This window comes from Tursiops truncatus, chromosome 18 (assembly GCF_011762595.2).
Source record: "Tursiops truncatus isolate mTurTru1 chromosome 18, mTurTru1.mat.Y, whole genome shotgun sequence".
In the NCBI taxonomy this organism is placed as follows: Eukaryota; Metazoa; Chordata; class Mammalia; order Artiodactyla; family Delphinidae; genus Tursiops; species Tursiops truncatus.
This window is the reverse complement of record NC_047051.1, coordinates 77,594,395-77,614,581: the sequence shown is the minus strand read 5'-3', so window position 1 is coordinate 77,614,581 and position 20,187 is coordinate 77,594,395. Positions and strand designations below refer to the sequence as shown.

Sequence of the window (20,187 nt, the reverse complement as noted above, 5' to 3'; positions counted from 1 at the left end):
TTCAACGGCTTCTAGTCACAGAGCTGTGCCACCACCACAGTCTCAGAACGTATTTCATCCCCGAGAGCGAGCCTGCGCCCCTTACACTCACTCCCCGAGCCCAGCCCCAGCACCACCAACTGCTGTCTCCGTGGACCTGCCTGTTCTGGACGTTTCACATAAACAGAATCGTTTGTGGGAACCACGGTGTGGGCTTTGGCGTCTGTGCTCAGGGCTCATCCGCGCCGTAGTGTGTGTCGGCGCGTCATTCCTTTTTATGGCTGAATGACATTTCCCTGTATGTTTTATTCACCTGTCTGTTAGCTGATGGACATTTGAGTTGTTTCCACGTCTCAGCCATCACGACGAATGCTGCCATGAACATTCACGCACAGGTTTTTTTTACTGTGGTAAAATATTCGTAACATAAAATTTACCACCTTCCCCATTAGTGTGTAACTCATGGCATGGGGGCATTCACGTGGCTGTGCCGCCTTCGCCCCCCCAAAGGTGACACCTGTGGACAGGTGTTCCCATTCCTGTGGGGTACACACCCTGGAGCAGAAGAGCTGAGTCACGTGGCAGCTCCATGTTTCTCCTTCTGAGAAATACCACATGTGGTCTTGACTCTTTTTTACAACCTAACACAACGCAGGGCACTTTTCCACGTCATTAAAATTCTCGGTAAACATGGCTTCTCATGACAAAACAGGAATTACGTCAACAGGACCAGTACCAGTACTGGATGAAATTTTAAATTAGGAAGATAAAAAGAAAAGCTTTCCAAGTCTTCTGCCTGAGCCGTACCTGTCTACCTGGCAGGGGGCCTGGTTCCCAGGTGATACCCGTAGTTCCCAGGGGGCCCGGACACTCTTGGCCGCGGTTCGGATTCTGCCTGGGAAAGGGGGTTCCCGCCTCTCCCGGGAAGGACTTACTGCACAGCCCAAGCAGAACTCAAACGACTTTCAGCTAAAGTTACAAATCCTTTTTCTGTCTAAATGTTTTTTCAGTTACTTACCCTGAAAATCTGTAGCCAGAAGGACTAATGCAACAAAGGTCGCTTTTCTGACAGTTAAAGACCTTTGGATCAAAGAAAAATGACAGACAAAGGGCCTTCCTGACAAACGGCCTTTAACAGCTGCACATACGAGGGGCGTGTCAGGTGCCTTACGAGTCTCTCCTGTTGACAGCCAGCACACTGTCCAGGTTCCACCTTGTTCCCATCCTACAGGCGAGAACACAGCCCGCAGGGTTGGCAAATGGAGAGCTGGGGCTCCAGGGTGGCCACACACCAGGGCCGGAGCCTTCACCTCTGGGAATCTCAGTTAAAAACCATTCCCTCCTTCTACTTTCCCCGCCAGGCTGAGCTTCCTGAGAGCAGAGAAGAGATCTTGATCACTTTGGATTGCTGAAACTTATTACAATATCTGGCAAAAGGCAAATACTAAAAATACAAAACGCTTCCACTCCGCCGGTCAGCAATGAGGCAGGCTGTCCACGCTCCCCGGACGGGGCTCAGCAGGAAGATGAACACACACCCACCCTCAACCACGCCTCAACATGGGGCTGCTGGCTTTAAAAAATAATGAAAGGATCCAGAGACTTATGTTATCAGATATAAAATGTCCAGGATACGACTGGAAATCACTCAGCACACCAAGAATCAGGTAAACCACAACCTGAATGAGACTCCAACGTCAAGACCCGTCATCACTGGGGTTATGTTGTGTGTATTATCTATTATGTGTATTATGTGTGTCTATCTGACAAAGATTTTAAAGCAGCCACATCGTAAAAATGATTCAATAGCACTTAAAAAATTCTCTTGAAACAAATGAAAAAATAGAAAATCTCAGCAAGAAACAAGTTATAAAAAGAAGAATCAAATGGAAATTATACCACTAAACAGTATAATAACGCGAGCAAAAATCTTGCTGGATGGGCTGAACAGTAGAGAGATGACAGAGGATGGGACCAGTGGACGTGAGGACAAACGGACAGAATCTACCCAGTCTGAACAACAGGCAGAAAACAGACCGAAAAAGAAGTGTCTCAGAGCCCCGTGGGACAACAGAAGAGCCACGTGCGCATCACTGGGGTCCCACGAGGAGGGGGCAATCGGGACTGAAAAAAAACACCTGAGGAAACAATGGCCGAAATTCCTAAACTAGGAATAGACAAGAGACATAGAGCTACAGCTTCAAGGAGATGAACGAACGCCACACAGAACAAACCCAAAGGTATTACGGGCCAGAGGTGTGTGTCCCCCAGAGTCATCTGGAGGTGGGGCCGGTGCTGGGACTAATGGCCTCTATAAGAGAGACCGGAGGGCTCTGCAGCCTCTCCACCTCCGCTACCGTGGAGACACAGGAGAAGACAGCTGCCTGAGAGGGCACCAGCACCCTAATCTCCGGCGCCCAGCCCCCGAGGCTAAACGTCTGCTGTGTAAGCTGCCGCATCTGTGGCGTCTGCTGAAGAGCCCAAGCTAAGACACCAAGACAGCGTAATTCAATTTCTGAAAACTAAAGGCAAAGTCTTGAAAGCAGCCAGAGAGCAGCCTTGCGTTACTTGTGGAGAAACACAGATCTGAACGACAGCCGGTTTATCACTGAAGCCGTCGGAGGCCAGGGAGAAGCAGCACAGCACTGCCAGGCACTGGAAGAAAGAAACGTCTGCTGCAGACCAACACCCGGTGGCCACGTCCTCCAGCGGGAAGGGAGATAAGACTCAGATGAGGAAACCGAGAGAACCTGCCATCGGCAGCAGACTAACCATGAAAGAATGCCCAGAGCCCTCCAACAGAAACTGGAAACAGAGCAGAAGAAACCTTGTACTTGAGAAGGAAAGGAAGGTCGGTATTTCAATAAACAAATGATCTGAAGCCAGAAAAACAGACCGTGAACTGAAGTACGGCAGCAACCCTACCTGGCGTGTGCGCCGGCTCCCGCCTGGATGAGCGTGGGCAGGACAGCCATGAACAGTCCCAGCTGCACGTCCTGCGTCACCAGCATCCCCAGCAGCACCGCGCCGTAGTCGATGTCGCCTGCTTGGGGAAAAGTCACTAAGAGCGTGTGGACTCAAGTCGGTTAACCTTGACACACGCTCAGAACGCGCGGCCACCTACCTTCCTTGTCGCTGCGAGCGCTGCCCACAAGGAACTTGGACACCAGGGGTGTGCTCGACAAGGAGAGGCAGGTGGAGATAAAGACGCTCTGGGTGGGTCTGATCTGCAGAAGGTGGCCCCAGAGCAAGCCAAAGGCCACCATGAGCAGAGTCATGTAGCAGGGCCCCTGCAGGGAGATCTTCCACACCTGGGAGAGAGCACAGGGGTGAGCACACACCTCAGTGCCCGCGGCCCCGCAGAGCGCGGGCACGCCTGCCCAGGAACCGGCCGGCCCCGCAGCAAACACACCAGCGCAACACCACGAAAAGCGGGGGCGGGCACACGCGGTCACCGAGCGCTGGGCGTGGTTAGGGACGAAGCACGCCCTCCACACTCTCCGCGTCGTGCACCGCCATCCTCAGAACACACCTGGAGCTGGGGACCCCTCCGCCCCCTCTTCCAGCGGAAACGGGACACACCTGAGCGGCCCAGGTGATTCACAGATAAACGACAGACAGTCGAGGGCACGAGCATCCTCGGTGACAAGGCCCGGGAAGGATCTCGCAGACTCGGGCGTCTCTGAACTGTCTCTAATCAGGCCTCTAGGAGATTTCACAGAAGACTGAGAGGGACCTGCCAGCAACTGCTGACACTTCAAAACCCCGCCAAGTAACCTCCCACCGTGACAGGGCCACACGGGTACCCCACAAGGCAGGAGAGCCACCGGTACCTCAGGGTGCGCTAAAGCTGTCAGTCACTTATCGCTGAGAAATAAAAGCAAAATAAACGTGGACTTACTAGCGTAGTTATCAATGGATATAAACTTTCTGCACGCCGAGCCCATGGGCCTGCCTACGAAGGGGCGGGATGCGCTCCAGGTGCAGGTCAAGGGTCAGGGCCGCCAGGCGGGGAGCAGCCAGGCTCGGTGGCGCTCAGGGACATCGGAGCTAGGGGACATTAGAGACCCCAGCTCGCCCCAGACCCAAAGGCACCCAATAAGGCCGGTCCCCGCCCAAGCCCCTGCCCTGACTTACGACACACACCTGCTCCCACGAGCCCTGCCTCAGGCTGCATCCCCCGGCGCAAAATCCCTAAAGCATCACAAAAACGTATCACACTGATGCAGGCAAGCAAACATCATGGTGAATGACGTTACTTCCTTATTTAACCCTGAACACCACAGTGCTGGGGAAGACAGCTATGAGACTCTGGACCCAGAGGACACCTGACTCTTCCCAACCCCTCACAGCCCAGATGAGAACGCGCCAGCTGAGGTGGCTGCACCAGGGACGCGGGGGGACCAGACGCTGCCCCTCCGCACTCCTAACCGCAAGGTAACACCGCTGCTTGCTGTGAACGTCTGAACGCACGTGAACACCGAGGGGTCCAGGCTGCGCTTTCACAGGGCTGCCTGGGAAGACCCTCCCGCTCCCGGGGGACCCCACAGGTCCTCGGCAGGCCCCTCTGGCCCAGCCACAACACACACCTCAACGGAATTAACAGGAAGAATTCGGCCACTTCCCTTAGGACCAAGAGAAGTGGCCAATTTTCTTTATACTTTAGATTCAGAAATTAACACGTGGAGGTGATTGTGCCAGAAGGATGAAAAAGATACCAGAGTACCAGGAGAAAGCCCTGAACTGACTCAGGACACTGTATGAGGAGGAAAACTGACAGGAAGTGAGTCGTCAGTGGATGGACAAATGGAGCTTTAATAGAAAAAAAGGGGGCGGGACTTCCCTGGTGGCACAGTGGTTCGGAATCCGCCTGCCAGGGCAGGGGACACAGGTTCGAGCCCTGGTCTGGGAAGATCCCACACACCGTGGAGCAACTAAGCCCGTGCACCACAACTACTGAGCCTGTGCTCTAGAGCCCGAAAGCCACAACTACTGAGCCCGCGTGCCACAACTACTGAGCCCACGCGCCACAACTACTGAGCCCACACGCCTATAGCCTGTGCTCCACAACAAGAGAAGCCACCGCAATGAGAAGCCTGCGCACCACAACAGAGTAGCCCCTGCTCGCCGCAACTAGAGAAAGCCCGCGCGCAGCAACAAAGACCCAACATGGCCAAAAATAAAAATAAGTAAATAAATTTATTAAAAAACAAAAAGAAAGAAGAAAAGGAGGAACTGGGGAGAGGGGTGGGCAGGGCCGGGCACAGCTGCTCCTACGGCAGCGCAGGCTCAGGCCGAGCTCACTTCCCTTCCTGCAGGAAGCACGCTGGTGGTCAGAGAGGACTTGGAGAGCAGCACCCACGGGTGTTTGGTGCTTCTGGGCTCCTTCTGTGTGGCCACAGTCACACTATACGCTCGCTTTTTCTTCTGAAGTTCAGCATTTAACATTTTTCTCTTTGTTACTGCACATTCTTATAACACTTTTAATGGCTACGTAAGAGTCCACCCAGCAGCTACATCCCAGCTTAGCCTCAGACACTCAGCCTGCTTTGGATCTTCCATAAAAATGCTACAGTGAGGAGCTGAGTACCTTTTAGGGGCTAATTTTAAAAACAAAAACCAAAACTTGGGCTTGACTCTTCCCTTTGCCTAGAAACCCAGGAGCAGAACCACAAGTGAAGGACGTGAACCTGGCAAGGCTCTCGAATCCAACTGCCGGACTGCTCCCCAGAAGGGGCACGAGCTGTCACTCTCATCAGCCTGGTGGGAGGGCGCCCAGTGACCACCCGCAAAGTCACTGAGACCCCTGCTGGCTCGACACTAGTGTCCTGTTAAGCTGGTGGCAAACGGGGCCTGGATGGAGCTGCCCCTTCCTGTAACCAGCAGCCTCCCTGTCATTTCCCACACACCCCCATCTGCCTTCTCATCAGCTTTCTCCTCTTCTGTGAGCTGTCTGTTCAAACACAAAGTAGCTTTTCATGAATTCACTTCCAACCTAACTCCGTTTCCATTCTCGAATATTCCGGCTTTCAAAGTAATCATTCTAAAAGTCAACAAATTTAGGAGGAACTGTTGCTTCCACTATTTTAACATTTATTCATACATATGGTCTTAAATACTATTAACCTTTCAGATATTTTCATCTTACAGTGACACAGCAATAATCAAAATTTGCCACTTATTTAGGAAAACGAGGAGTTTTTCCCCAGAGTAACACACTGAATGTTCCATCCCTATGATATTTCGGCCTCTACCAGCGTTGGACCCTCTTGGAGGGACTCAAAAATCAGTAAGTTTGAACACAGCACTTCTCAGACCCAGTTTGGAATTAGCCACTGAAAGCTAATGCCATTTATTCACTGAATTTTCACTCTTTTTTTTTAAACATTTTATCTTCTGGAGTTTATGTTCCAGAAATAACATCAAACTACACCACCATATTCTACTCTAAACAGACCTCATCTGCTGGGCAAGTCTCCAACGAACGTGGACGGTGGTTGCAGGGCACGTTAATCTCAGTGGGGCAACGACACAAGCACACTGGTGGACTCACCTTTCTCAGCTTCTCTGGGGAAAATTCTAAGCCAACGAGGAAGAGAGTAAAGAACACGCCAAATTCTCCCAACGTCTCCACCTGCACAACTGACTGAGAGACAAGAAAGTTTTAAAACCGTAAGACTGAACGTATTTAAGATGCCACGTGTACTTCACAGAACCATCTTGTCCTAACAGACGCAGTGGCACTCCACCAAAAGCCCAGTATTTGAAACAACAAACAAACAACGATCTGAATTTCCTCTATATCTGAGATACTCTGAACTTCCTGACGGTAGTGCCTTTTTTCCTTTTTCTTGATTAGCTGGAGGAATATTTTTATTTATTTTCTAGGAAACAACTCATGAATTCACCCACTTTCAAGTTCATTAATTTCCACTGGTACTTCCATTACTTCCTTCCATTAGCTTCCTTTGGGGACGGGGAGGCATTAAACCTGAGTTTAACACTTAACTGACAGGAGTGCTTTACTTTCCTTGGGTCTGGGTGAGCCTGAGTGTGGGATTTTCTCCTGGACCCCATCTGGCCACTCCCCACAGGTCCTGACGTACAGTGCCCCTCATTTGCTTTTTGCCATCAACGTTCCTGCACTACAGCAGACAGTGTTGTTCATACCAGTACATTTGGTACTACTTATATTATTTACAGTGGAGGTTTGCATTATGGCCACTAACTTTTTGATTTTTTCAACGTTCCCTGAACACGTGAAAATAGAGTCCAGGCCTTCGTGTGTCGGTGTGCCACCCAGGCCCCGCCGTGCACCTCCTCTGTCTGCTGGCTGTGAACACCACCGATTTGCCCTCTTTCTATCAGCACATTTCCTCCTTTCACTCTCAACCTTTTAGTCACTTTATTTTTATTCAGTCTCGTTTGTTGTACTTTTTTTCCTGACACCATCTGCAAACCTGTCTCTTTTCATACAGAAGTTTATTCCACATATATTTGCTATAAAACAACATTTGCTCTCAATTCTTTTATGTCTTCTGCTTTTTATGCTTCCTTACTGCTACTATTTATTTTCCCTTTCGAAAATTAGGCTGCAACCTGACTTCAAAGTAACATACTTAAACCTATACTTCTTGACTTAGGAAATGAAAGCCTGTTAACTCCCTACTATGAAAAGATAAATACTGAAGTACAATTATATACAATTAGACTCTCTCCATTAACCACTCCCACTTTCGGCTAGTATGATCTTGCATTTTTAATTTGGTAATTTTATCTTGGTATTTTTGTTCGTTTGTTTGGGGTTTTGTTTTTGTTTATGTTTTTTGTTTCTGGCCACACCATGTGGCATGCAGATCTAGTTCCCCGACCAGGGATGGAACCTGGGCCCCCTGCATTGGGAGCGCAGAGTCGTAACCACTGGACCGCCAGGGAAGTCCTGATCTTGGTATTTTTATCTACTGTAATTATATTATTTTTCCATGGTATAGGTAATTTATTAAGAAATGCAATATTCATAGTATCCAGTTGGATCTATTACCTAGTTATTTAGCCTTAATTCTTTGCTTATGAGCTATCTTTGCTGTTAAGTAAAAAGGAAAAGGAAGATACATTTGTGTCTTCCAGTGTTTGCAAATGTTCTGGAAAGGGAGGGATGGGACAAGGTCAGGCAAAGATTTTTCACCTACAGCTTTTTATACTGTTTCAATCACATAAAAACTACCTATTTAAAAAGCTGAGAGAAAACCGTAATTGAAAAAGAGTCACGTACCACAATGTTCATTTCAGCACTATTTACAATAGCCAGTACATGGAAGCAACCTAAGTGTCCATCGACAGATGAATGGATAAAGAAGATGTGGCACATATATACAATGGAATATTACTCAGCCATAAAAAGAAATGAAATTGAGTTATTTGTAGTGAGATGGATGGACCTAGAGTCTGTCATACAGAGTGAGGTAAGTCAGAAAGAGAAAAACAAATACCATATGCTAACACATATATATGGAATCTAAAAAAGAATAGTTCTGAAGAACCTAGGGGCAGGGGAGGAATAAAGACGCAGATGTAGAGAATGGACGTGAGGACACGGGGAGGGGGAAAGGTAAGCTGGGACGAAGTGAGAGAGTGGCATGGACATGTATACACTCCCAAACGTAAAATAGCTAGCTAGTGGGAAGCAGCCGCATAGCACAGGGAGATCAGCTCAGTGCTTTGTGACCACCTAGAGGGGTGGGATAGGGAGGGTGGGAGGGAGACGCAAGAGGGAAGAGATACGGGGATATATATATATGTATAGCTGATTCACTTTGTTATACAGCAGCAACTAACACACCATTTTAAAGCAATTATACTCCAATAAAGATGTTAAAAAAAAAAAAAGTTGAATTAAAACCAGGCTTCCCAGAAGCCACCGGGCTGGGTAGCGGCTACACTCATCTCCTCACCAAGGTCCAGGCTCTCAGCCGGCAGCATCCAGGTACTTCTCACCTGGCAACACAGTCTGCTGTGAGGATCAGTCAGTGTGAAGGCCGCCTCGACCCCCCCGTGTTGTCCAGCGGGGGGATCCCTCAGGACCCTCCAGACCCGGTGCGGGTGGGCTACGCCAAGGAGGGGATGAGGCTGCAGGTGGAGCCCCCGCTTCACCGACTCCCATGCTACCCAAAGGGAAGCATCAGGCAGGGCGGGGCACACCGTGGCCCCTTCCCACACCCTGCAGTGCAGGTTCCGCTGGGGTGGGACCAGGACACCTCTACATGGCACTCTCTTTCCCTTTGTCCACATTGCGTTTTCTTTTCAAGGACCCAGCTTGAAGCCCACAAGGCTTGGGACTCTTTCCTCACCGTCAAAAGCGCCACCAACACAGGACAATGCTCCCCTCAATCTGCTCAGCAAACAGCCTTCAGCAGGAGCAGCCTCAGCACCCGCATCCTCCCGGGCCTCCAGACACCCACAGCCAGGCTGGGTCACTGCTCACTACTTTACCAGCTTCTCAGGGTGTTAAGCGTGGTTTTTGGTTTTTTGGTTTTTTTAATTTTTATTTATTTTCTTGCTGCACTGGGTCTTCGTCGCTGTGCGCGGGCTTTCTCTAGTTGCAGCGAGCAGGGGCTACTCTTCGTTGCAGTGCACGGGCTCCTCATTGTGGTGGCTTCTCTTGTTGCGGAGCACAGGCTCTAGGTGCACAGGCTTCAGTAGATGCGGCGCGTGGGCTCAGTAGTCGTGGCACGCGGGCTCAGTAGTCGTGGCACGCGGGCTCAGTAGTCGTGGCACGCGGGCTCTGGAGCGCAGGCTCAGTAGTTGTGGCACACAGGCTTAGTCACTCCGCAGCACGCAGGATCTTCCCAGACCAGGGCTCGAAGCCGTGTCCCCTGCCTTGGCAGGCGGATTCTTAACCACTGCACCACCAGGGAAGTCCCAAGCATGTTTTTTTGTTTTTTTTTTTTACGCGGGCCTCTCACTGTTGTGGCCTCTCCCGTCGTGGAGCACAGGCTCCGGACGCGCAGGCTCAGCAGCCATGGCTCACGGGCCCAGCCACTCCGCGGCATGTGGGATCCTCCTGGACCGGGGCACGAACCCATGTCCCCTGCATCGGCAGGTGGACTCTCAACCACTGCGCCACCAGGGAAGCCCTCCAAGCATGTTTTAAAAATACATTTAATCCAGGATTTTTAGTTCCTTTCAGTGTCCGAATAATCCAGCCCATAATATTACTGCGAACAGAATCTTTAAAACTAATATAATTTTAAAGACACGAAGAGGATCATTTGTCTGGTCAAGCTGCTCATTCATTAATGAACAAAATGACTTTCTTACACTTTAGAGATTCCTCAGTTAACTTTAAAAGACATCTTCTTTAATGTCATTTATAAGAAACTGCTATCTTCATTAATTCAAGGTCAACAGACACTAAACAGTTCAATTTTGTTCCTACCTTAATACTGTTGAGTCCGGAGGGCCCCAGAAGCACGCCACAGATGATGTAACCAAACATGGTCGGCAGTCCTATCGTTGTACAGAGCCAGCCGCATGGTAAGGACAACATCCCTATGGTGACGATGTCCTAACAGAAGGATAAACAGACAAGAAACACACACATAAGATAACAGGCAGCAAGAGAAAGGAGAAGGTAGGGTGGGACGGTACCCTGGCCTCACTGAGGGGGCAGAAAGGCAAGTGCGGGAGCCGAGGGAGGCTTCTGGGAGCAGGTTAGGCTCGCCCCTCAGCGTCTAACGATTACAGCGATGTGTCTGTCTCGCGTGGACCCCGTGACAGTCCTCTGAGAACTGTGAGTACAAGGACTCCTCTCAGGGCTCGAGTCCGGGAGCCCTTCCCCACTGTGCTCCCACGGCACGAAGGTGACCTAACCTTCAGGGTATGAACCGGTCCAGAAGAGACTCGTGGACGGTGCTAAGGCTGCTGGCCCGCGGGTGGCGAGGAATGGGGTATTCACGTGGCCTCAAGATGCCGCCCCAGAAGCTATGCTACGTACAAAGGGGAAGGGGGGCAACTGCGCAGTGGAGAGACCCTGCCCCTCGCCAAGGGCACGAAGTCGCGTTCTCAGACTCAGCCCCTCCCAGTCCCCACGTGGTCAAAACCAAGGAAGGCCGCACACGTGCTGTCTTTCACCTCTGGATTCGAGACAGCAGTTCAGGGATCAGCCCCTCACACGGGACAAGCCCGTGGGGGCCGCATGTCTACCTGCCCCTCGGCTGTCTGTCCTGGCAGCACCTTGAAGGCTGAGTTCTTTGCCTCGGTCTCTTCTCCTGAACAGACTCCAGCGTCAGGGGGTTTAGCTGGAGACCCAGCGACTGATGTGGCCCTGCGCAGGCTGCACTCCCTCCCTCTCACACCTGTCACTCACACGGTCCAGGTCCAAACAGTGATCCCGAACCACAACCCTGTCGACCTCGAGTCTAAAGAATTCCACGTCCCCCCACTAGCCCGGCTCCCTCCAAGGGTGCAGGTGTGCACCTCAGGCCGCCCCCACGTCGACACAGGCCACACGTGAAACCACGGCCAGGCCCTCTCTGCCCCGTGAGAAGGAGCTATTCTAGCGAAGGCAGCTTTTAGGCAGCGGACGTGGGTGCCAGGCGGAGGCGCGGGCTACCTTGATGAGGTGGGGGTCTGCCCGCGGGATGGTGGCGTCCCTGGGCTTGGTCAGGATGTACTGGTTATTCTGGGAGTCGATGAGCATGCTCAGGCCCAGGTCCTCCTCGACCTCCCGGTTCGTGAGGTTCTGCTTGGAGCCGGCCTCGTCCTCTTCCACCCGCAGAACTGCCTCAAAGTTGACCCCTCTGACCTGTAACAATGACAGTGTTGTGTCACTACAACCAATTAGACGTGTTTAAGTTCAAGGTCAAATGTTAGAGAGTAAGTCCCACACAGAAGAACGACAGGAACGTTCTCAGCATTCTGTCAAGTGTGACCGAAGACCGATAAATTAGAAAATTCGAAAAAGCCTTTCAATTGAAAAGTGATTTAAGGATGGAAGTGTTCAGGATTTCTATTACTTCCAAACACCTACTCTACCTGATTCAGGGCATGGCGCTGTGATCTGTAACAAGGAACACATATTTGGTCTTAGACCCCTTTCCTGCCCACAGCCCCCAAACCCTCAGGACTTCCTGAGTGATAAAGAGCGATGCAAACATCTTGCCCTATATTGGGTCTTTTGGCCTCGGTTCCCGAATCGCTCCAGAGCAGCAGAGGTGAAAGGAGTGTGCTGTCCTTCATAATAAGCCCCTCGCAACCTCACCTGCCCTCGGGTGAGCGAGGGGTGGTGGAGAGCCCCCGGGTACCCACGGGAGGGGCTGGTCACCAGAGGAGCCGGCCACGTGATGAGGGCTGAACTCGCCGCTCCACCACGGCCTCTGGGAGGGCAGAGGGGCTGAAGGCCGAGTTTGTCAGGAGCCTAAATAACGAAGCCTCCGTGAAGACCCTTCAGGCACGAGCTTCCGAGAGCTTCCAGGCTGCTGAACGTGTGGAGGTGTTTGGGGGAGGCTGCCAGGCCCGGAGCGGGCAGGGGAGCGGCCACCGTCCCCCACACCCTGCCCCTGTACCTCTTCCATCTGAGCTGTGTCCTTCGTGCCAATCTGCCAACCTAGCAAACAGACTGAGCTCTGTGGGCAGCACAGCAAACGCCAGAGGGAGGGGCGTTGGCATTTGGAGTAGGGGCCGTCTTGGGCTGGGCCTGTCCCCACGGGGTCCGCGCCAGCCCCACGGGGACGGTGCCAGGCTGAACTGAACCACGGGAGGACCGGGGGAGGGCCAGTGTGGAAAAGCCCGGAGCTGCGGAGGGCAGAGTGCCTGGTGAGCGGGGTAAAAGCAATGACACTTTCCCCAGGCGCACGGCCCTCACACACCCAGAGCCTCCTCCGCCCCGGGGTCACTGTGGGCCCCACTCCCCTTCCCTCTTCAGCCTTGCTCTGGTTTGCTGTCATTACCTAACCCTTTCCTGAGTCCGTCCCAGGACTCACTCTGACATGCTGCTTGGGACCCAAAGGTGGTTTCCTGTAAGGAGCGAGCCTCTCCCGGGCAGATCTGCACTGAAACGTGGCCATCCAGGGCCAGCTTCCTGAGACCGGAGCCAAGGCTGGGGAGACAGACGAGCTGCTGGGCGCGGGGCAGTTGGGGCGGGGGGGGGGGGGGGGGCGGGCGCTGACCAAACACGGGGCCGGGCGGGAAGCAGAGGAAACGGGGCACGTCTTCAGGGCCACACGAGTGCGTCAGCCTCATCTTCGTTTTCAGCCTGCACTACCGTACACCCGCAAACAGTCCCAAGTGCACGTCCTCTCAGCGGCTCGGCAGGCGGAGGGGACCTTGCTGGGGACGCTACTCACCGACCTATTGTCGTCGAAAGCGCGTTCCTCCGTCTCCTTCTCCAGACGGTCTGCCGCCTTCCTCACGTCCTCAAGGATCTCATCCAGGAGGGATAAACTCTTGTTCCGATGCTGCATGCTTTTAAGAACTTCAGCCTGATGTTTTTCTGCTGCCAGAAGCTCCACATACTCTGTCTCTTCCTATTCATTTGCAAGAAATGAAGGGTGGTGTTTATGACGAAGGAAACCCGGACGACCTGCCCGCTGCGAACACGGCAGTGGAGGCCAGGTGCCCCAGGGCACCGCAAACCCCACAGGAAGGCTACTTACACACACGGATGTAACACACCAGCGTAAAGAGACGCCGAAGGTCCTCTCTTCACACGAAAACCACCCGCCGACCCTGACGCGGTTGCAGCCACGGTGCCGGCTGCGTGTGAAGCCCAGCTGCGCACCTGCCTACTTAGCTAGACGCTTCCGAGCGGAACACAGTGGGCTCCCAGGTTACGAAGGGGAGATGTTCCAGGAGAGCCTGACAGCATTGCTTACGTGCACGGTTGACGGCTGGTGCTGGGAACAGAGTTTAACACGCGTAGAGCGCACGGCCATGCTCAAGCTCGAGGGATCGCAAATCAAATCCCTCTACTTGCTCACGTTCGAGGCGGAGTGGGCGCCGAGCGGAGGGCGGCCCCAGGCACAGGCTCGGCCGTTTCGCGGCCTCTACTCAGCGCCTGGACCGCCTCAGACCCGTGAGGCCAGAACCAGCAGAGAGCAGGCGGGTGGGGGCAGCGCCACTCAAACTCATGTTTGTTCTCTGTTCTACCGTTAAACTACCGCAAACCGACACCCCTGTGACTCCCTCTTTAACGCCAAGGAGTTTAATGTCCCACCCGTGCGAAGGACCTGGTGAGGCAGTGATCCTGCTGGGAGGGGGCGGTCTGTTTCCAACAACAGGCAGGACGCCCGAGTCCAGGGGGCTACTTACCCCATCACCACATTCCTACCCAAACTACCACACTTGGGCAAAACAAAGTTTAATACTTTGTACCTTCTTTACTTTTTCAGCTGTATGATATTGCCACAGCCTTTCCATGAAGACGAAATGATGCTTCGTACATTTACAGTGCCTGGCACACGACAGATGGCTTAAATGACAGCTTCAAAGTATTATATAACTATCGCATCTGACGTAATAATAGTTTCTTCTCATCATTTTAAAAGTATCCTTCAGGGTAGGGCTTCCCTGGTGGCGCAGTGGTTGAGAGTCTGCCTGCCAATGCAGGGAACACGGGTTCGTGTCCCAGTCTGGGAAGATCCCACATGCCGCGGAGCGGCTGGGCCTGTGAGCCATGGCCGCTGAGCCTGCGCGTCCGGAGCCTGGGCTCCGCAGCGGGAGAGGCCACAACAGCGAGAGGCCCGCGTACCACAAAAAAAAAAAAAAAAAAGTATCCTTCAGGGGCTTCCCTGGTGGTGCAGTGGTTAAGAATCTACCTGCCAATGCAGGACACACAGGTTCGAGCCCTGGTCCGGGAAGATCCCACATACCGCGGAGCAGCTAAGCCCGTGCGCCACAGCTACTGAGGCTGTGCTCTAGAGCTGGCAAGCCACAACTACTGAGCCCACGCGCCGCATCTACTAAAGCCTGTGCACCTAGAGCCCGTGCTCCACAACAAGAGAAGCCACTGCAACGAGAAGCCCGCGCACCGCAACAAAGAGCAGCCCCAGCTCGCCGCAACTAGAGAAAGCCTGTGCGCAGCAACAAAGACCCAACGCAGCCAAAAAACAAAAATAAATAAATTTATTTAAAAAATAATAAAAATTAAAAAATAAAATAAAAGTATCCTTCATCAAAATCCTTAATTCAAATGTATACATTTGTTTAAAACTACCTTTAATATTTTTGTTTTCAGTATGTGGGCCTTGAAGAAAGTCAGCCTTCACACTACAAGTAATTCTTATCAGAAGCTCAAAACCCTGACGGCAATTACAACGGGCTTATTTCCACGTCAGTTCACTGGGGGAACATGAGTAACTCCTTTCAATACCCAGGGATCTCCACCATGGAGAAAGCATGAGAGACCCCTAGAAGTGCTCAAGTGTGGCTCTGCTAAGTGACTGCGCCAAGGGAGCGGCTCTCCTGCGCCTGCTGGGTCAGATCGGAGCCCCCTCCGCTGGGCACCCCGCCCCGCCTTGGACCCACCTTGATGGCTGCCTTCCGCAGGGCCTCCAGGCGCTGCCTGCTGCTCTCCTTCACGTTGGCCACGTCCCTGTAGTCGCCCTGCAGGGCTCTCTGGAGTCCATGGACGGCCTGGAAGACTGAGTTTTCACTTTCATTCAGCTCTTTCTGGAAAATTTCAAACATGTGCACCTGAAACAGCTTCTCTTCATCCGAAAGGCTGGCGTCTTTTTCCACTGCTCTGACTGCACTTTTCAGTTTGTTAAGAACCACAGCCTTTTGGCGAAGAAGCCCGGAGAGCTTTCTGCAACCGTCCAGGACCCACTGTCTCCTCTGGGTGACGGCCGCCCCTTGGCGCCGGTGCAACTCGATGGCGTGTCTCACCGCTTCCTCGTGCTCCGCGCCGCTGGCCAGCAGGTGAAGGAACGGGAGCCACACCCACAGGTGGCTTCTCCCCAGCACCTTCATGATCCGACTTGAGGGACAGGGCAAGGTGGTCCAAAGACTCCTGCTAAGTCGGGCTTGCATTTGAGATGCGCATTCTCAGCTGAAAGAGATGTATTGACACGTATAGTTGAACGATGACTCATTGCTATGGAGATTAAAGTTTTAAATAATTACTAAAAACTACCACTTTTCCGAGGAAAATGTTATTTTTCGTAGAACAACATCTGAACTATCTGCTGCACTTAGATCACAATCAAACACTGAATTTAAAGTATGGTGCCTGATGAAGAGCTGAGATTAAAGATTACATCTGAATTTAAAAGCAACTTTTTAAAGTGAAACTCAGCCTCATATACCTACTAAATCTACCATGTACAAAAGACAAAAACCAATTCCATTTCATACGGTTCACATATCAAAGGCCAGGAAACACCACCTGCTTCCCCCATCACAGATGAGGGGCCCTGGAACCAGGTCCGAGGGGCTGGGAAATGGAGCCGAGCTGGCTGAGCCGTACCGTGTGCTTTCCTGAGTCACCTGGAATTCCGTCAAATTTCCAATGTCAGCCTACCTTTACGTGCTAACAAGATGTCAAGGAGAGAAAAAAAATTACAAACTACAACCACACTCAGACACTTTCTATCATGCAGATTCAGGTTCCTCCTCTTCTCCCTTAAGGAAGACTTCAAGCAGCGCCTGGGAGCTCATCCTGGCAGCAGGGCGCAGACAGGACCCCGGCCCCAGTAGCGGGGGGAGCTGCAGCTGTGTCGCCCAGAGGAGGGCTGATCCAGGAGCAGATGGAGGCCGGGTCAGCAGGGTCACCAAGAAAGAATGACCTCGGAGGCAGGAAGATAGAGAACAAAGACGGAAGAGGTGACAAATGCAGGAGAGCCCGGTAAGACGCACCCTGAAATACACCCACTGAGCCTGGCAACTAGGCCCAAGTCCTTATGCCAAAAAGAAAACGAAACAAAACAAAACCCACCGTTTCCAAGGAATCATGTTATTCTAGAATATATATATTTTCATTTCACTGGTAATCCCAATTCTAATGAGTTTAATCTGGTTTCCCAGGTAAAGTAGATTAGCAAAAATAAGAGTGTGCACTTCTAGAGATAGAATGCTGACCAAACCAAGGAATGACAGCCAACAGAAAGTGGACACCGACAGAGCTTACAGAGACACACGTGGGAACGCAGCAAAGAGCCCCAGCCGGCGGTCTGGGGGGCCGACTGCTCCACGCACCTCAGCAGACCCTGCAGAGGCGACCGCTGAGGGCAGGAGAGCCACCGTGTTCAGAATGACAATCAGAAGTCACCCATTACAGACTGCACACCGGCTCACTATTCTGGGTAGAAAGTCAGGAAACTGTCCGATTTCAATACTTGTTTAGATACTCTGGGTCCCAGCATCTCCCAGAGGATCCACGGACGCAGGACAGCGCGCTTCCTAATGAGGTGGGATAATGGAGTAGGGCTGAGTTCCTGAGTTCACTGGCACAGTTTTAATACAACCTTAAGTAAACGTTACCACCTTAAGCAAACAAACCGCTGATCCCACAGACAGCCGGCAATATCACTGGTCCCTTATTTTATTGACTCAGTTGCTAAGCTCCTACTGTTTCAAGGGAAAGACAGAATTCAAGCACTGCTGCAGACACGCACACATTTAGGACCCTTCAGAACCAAGACACAAATTGCAGGCGCTTTGTTAACTGCACAGACCTAGACATGCACATTTCCTCCAAAAGATCTCAGAAAGTGATTCTTCTACAGATTTCAAACTTCAGGAAGACAAACTGCTGCGCAGCTGGCGTGTAACACCCCTCCGTCCATCGGGCCCCTCCCTCAGACAAGCTCCCGAAGGCAGCTATCCCTCTCCGCGAAACACCGAAGACAGCTGTTCACGTTTATGAAAAACCTCTGCAAATGTTAGCTGTAGTCACGCTAACGTTTCCACTGAACAGAGCTTTTACCGTGAACATGAAGTTATTTACAGACCGCAAGATATGAACCACTCCTTTTCCATAAACACCTCATTTTACCTTCAAACTCGGCTACCAAATCCTACAGACTACTAAACTGTAACATGTTTTTTTCAGTAAATAGTGTTATTTTGTTACTGTTATTCTTAATTATAAAAAAAGACACTCTGGATTTGTTGTGGTTTTATAATGAATTCTTAAAATTTCCACATCTTGAACGACTGATGCAGTAACCCGGGTGACCTCAAGGCCGAGGAGAGCCTGCCACGCTCACGCATCATGCCATTTACACAACTTCTTTTCTTTCTTCTTCTTTTTTTTGGCCACGAGGCTTGTGGGATCCCAGTTCCCAGACCAGGGACTGAACCTGGGCCCTGGCAGTGAGAGTCTGGAATCCTAACCACTAGGCCACCAGGAACTCCCTACACAACATTCTTAAAATGACAAACTGCAGAGACGGGGAAGGGACAGTGGGGGTCAGGGCCCGGGGAAGGGGGAGGCGATGGCTGTGGACGTAACAAGGCAGCAGGAGGGACCCTGTGGGGTGGACGTGTTCTGTGCCCTGACAGTGGTGGTGGCCACACGCGCGTGCACGTGTGACAGAATCACACAGATCTACACACACACGAGCGTGTGCATGTGCCCTGGTGCACCCGGATCGGGCAGTGGGCTGTATCTCTCCCAGCTCCTGCTTAGGATACAGTTTTGCAAGAGCTCCCGCTGGGGATACTGGGTGAAGGGTCTATAGGATTTCTCTGTATTTTCTGAATTTATCTAATTCTTTTATTTAATTATTGGAGTATAATTGCTTTACAACGTTGTGTTACTTTGTGCTGCACAATGAAGTGAATCAGCCATATGTATACCTATATCCCCCCTACCTTGGACGTCCCTCCCACCCCCACCATCCCACCCTTCCAGGTCATCACAGACAACGCACTGAGCTCCCTGTGCTTTATAGCAGGTTCCCACTAGCTGTCTATTTCATACATGGTAGTGTATTTATGTCAAACCTAATCTCCCAATTCGTCCCACCCTCCCCTTCTCCCGCTGTGTCCACATGTCCGTTCTCTACATCTCTATTCCTGCCCTGCAAATAGGTTCATCTGTACCATTTTACTAGATTCCACATATCTGCATTAATATACGATACTTGTTTTTCTCTTTCTGGCTTGCTTCACTCTGTATGACAGACTCTAGGTCCATCCACATCTCTCAAAATGACCCAATTTCGTTCCTTCTTATGGCTGAGTAATATTCCATTGTATACATGTGCCACGTCTTCTTTATCCAGTCATCTATCATTTGACATTTAGGTTGCTCCTGTGTCCTGGCTATTGCAAATAGTGCTCCAATGAATACTGTGGTACATGACTTTTTTTTTTTTTTTTTTTTTTTTTTGCGGTACGCGGGCCTCTCACTGTTGTGGCCTCTCCCGTTGTGGAGCACAGGCTCCGGACGCACAGGCTCAGCGACCACGGCTCACAGGCCTAGCCTCTCTGCGGCATGTGGGATCTTCCCGGACCAGGGCTCAAACCCGTGTCCCCTGCATCGGCAGGCGGACTCTCAACCACTGCACCACCAGGGAAGCCCTACATGACTCTTTTTGAATTATGGTTTTCTCAGGGTATATGCCCAGTAGTGGGATTGCTAGGTCATATGGTAGGTCTATTTTTAGTTTTTTAAGGACCCTCCATACTGTTCTCCATAGTGGCTGTATCAATTTACATTCCCAGAAACAGTGCAAGAGGGTTCCCTTTTCTCCACACCCTCTCCAGGATTTACTGTTTGCAGATTTTTTGATGATGGCCATTCTGACCAGTGTGAGGTGGTACCTCATTGTAGTTTTGATTTGCATTTCTCTAATGATTAGTGATGTTGAGCAGCTTTTCATGTGTCTCTTGGCCATGTGTATGTCTTCTTTGGTGAAATGTCTATTTAGGTCTTCTGCCCATTTTTTAATTGGGTTGTTTGTTTTTTTGATATTGAGCTCCATGAGCTCTTTGTATATTTTGGAGATTAATCCTTTGTTCGTTGCTTCATTTGCAAATATTTTCTCCCATTCTGAGGGTTGTCTTTCCATCTTGTTTATGGTTTGCTGTGCAAAAGCTTTTAAGTTTCATTAGGTCCCATTTGTTTATTCTCGTTTTTATTTTCATTACTCTAGAAGGTGGGTCAAAAAAGATCTTGCTGTGGTTTATGTCAGAGTGTTTTTCTTATGTCTTCCTCTAAGAGTTTTATAGTGTCCGGTCTTAACATTTAGGTCTTTAATCCATTTT

The 20,187-nt window shown here is 51.1% G+C and overlaps 1 protein-coding gene across 10 annotated transcripts in view; it reads right to left on the bottom strand.

Annotated features, from left to right (window-relative positions):
- TMCO3 (transmembrane and coiled-coil domains 3) overlaps window positions 1-20,187 on the bottom strand; it is a 31,184-nt gene that overhangs the window by 7,041 nt on the left and 3,956 nt on the right. For 5 of the 10 annotated variants that reach the window (XM_073795456.1, XM_033843815.2, XM_033843816.2 and 2 more), the window contains 7 exons: window positions 15,502-16,024; window positions 13,323-13,502; window positions 11,591-11,782; window positions 10,415-10,543; window positions 6,533-6,625; window positions 3,104-3,290; window positions 2,905-3,025 (listed from right to left, as the gene is read on the bottom strand). In XM_073795456.1, coding sequence (XP_073651557.1) covers window positions 2,905-3,025; window positions 3,104-3,290; window positions 6,533-6,625; window positions 10,415-10,543; window positions 11,591-11,782; window positions 13,323-13,502; window positions 15,502-16,005 — 1,406 coding nt within the window. In that variant the 5' untranslated portion in view covers window positions 16,006-16,024. Of the gene's footprint in view, window positions 1-2,904; window positions 3,026-3,103; window positions 3,291-6,532; window positions 6,626-10,414; window positions 10,544-11,590; window positions 11,783-13,322; window positions 13,503-15,501; window positions 16,070-20,187 lie in introns of all 10 variants that reach the window. The other 5 variants (XM_033843818.2, XM_033843820.2, XM_033843817.2 and 2 more) reach the window with 4 other exon arrangements.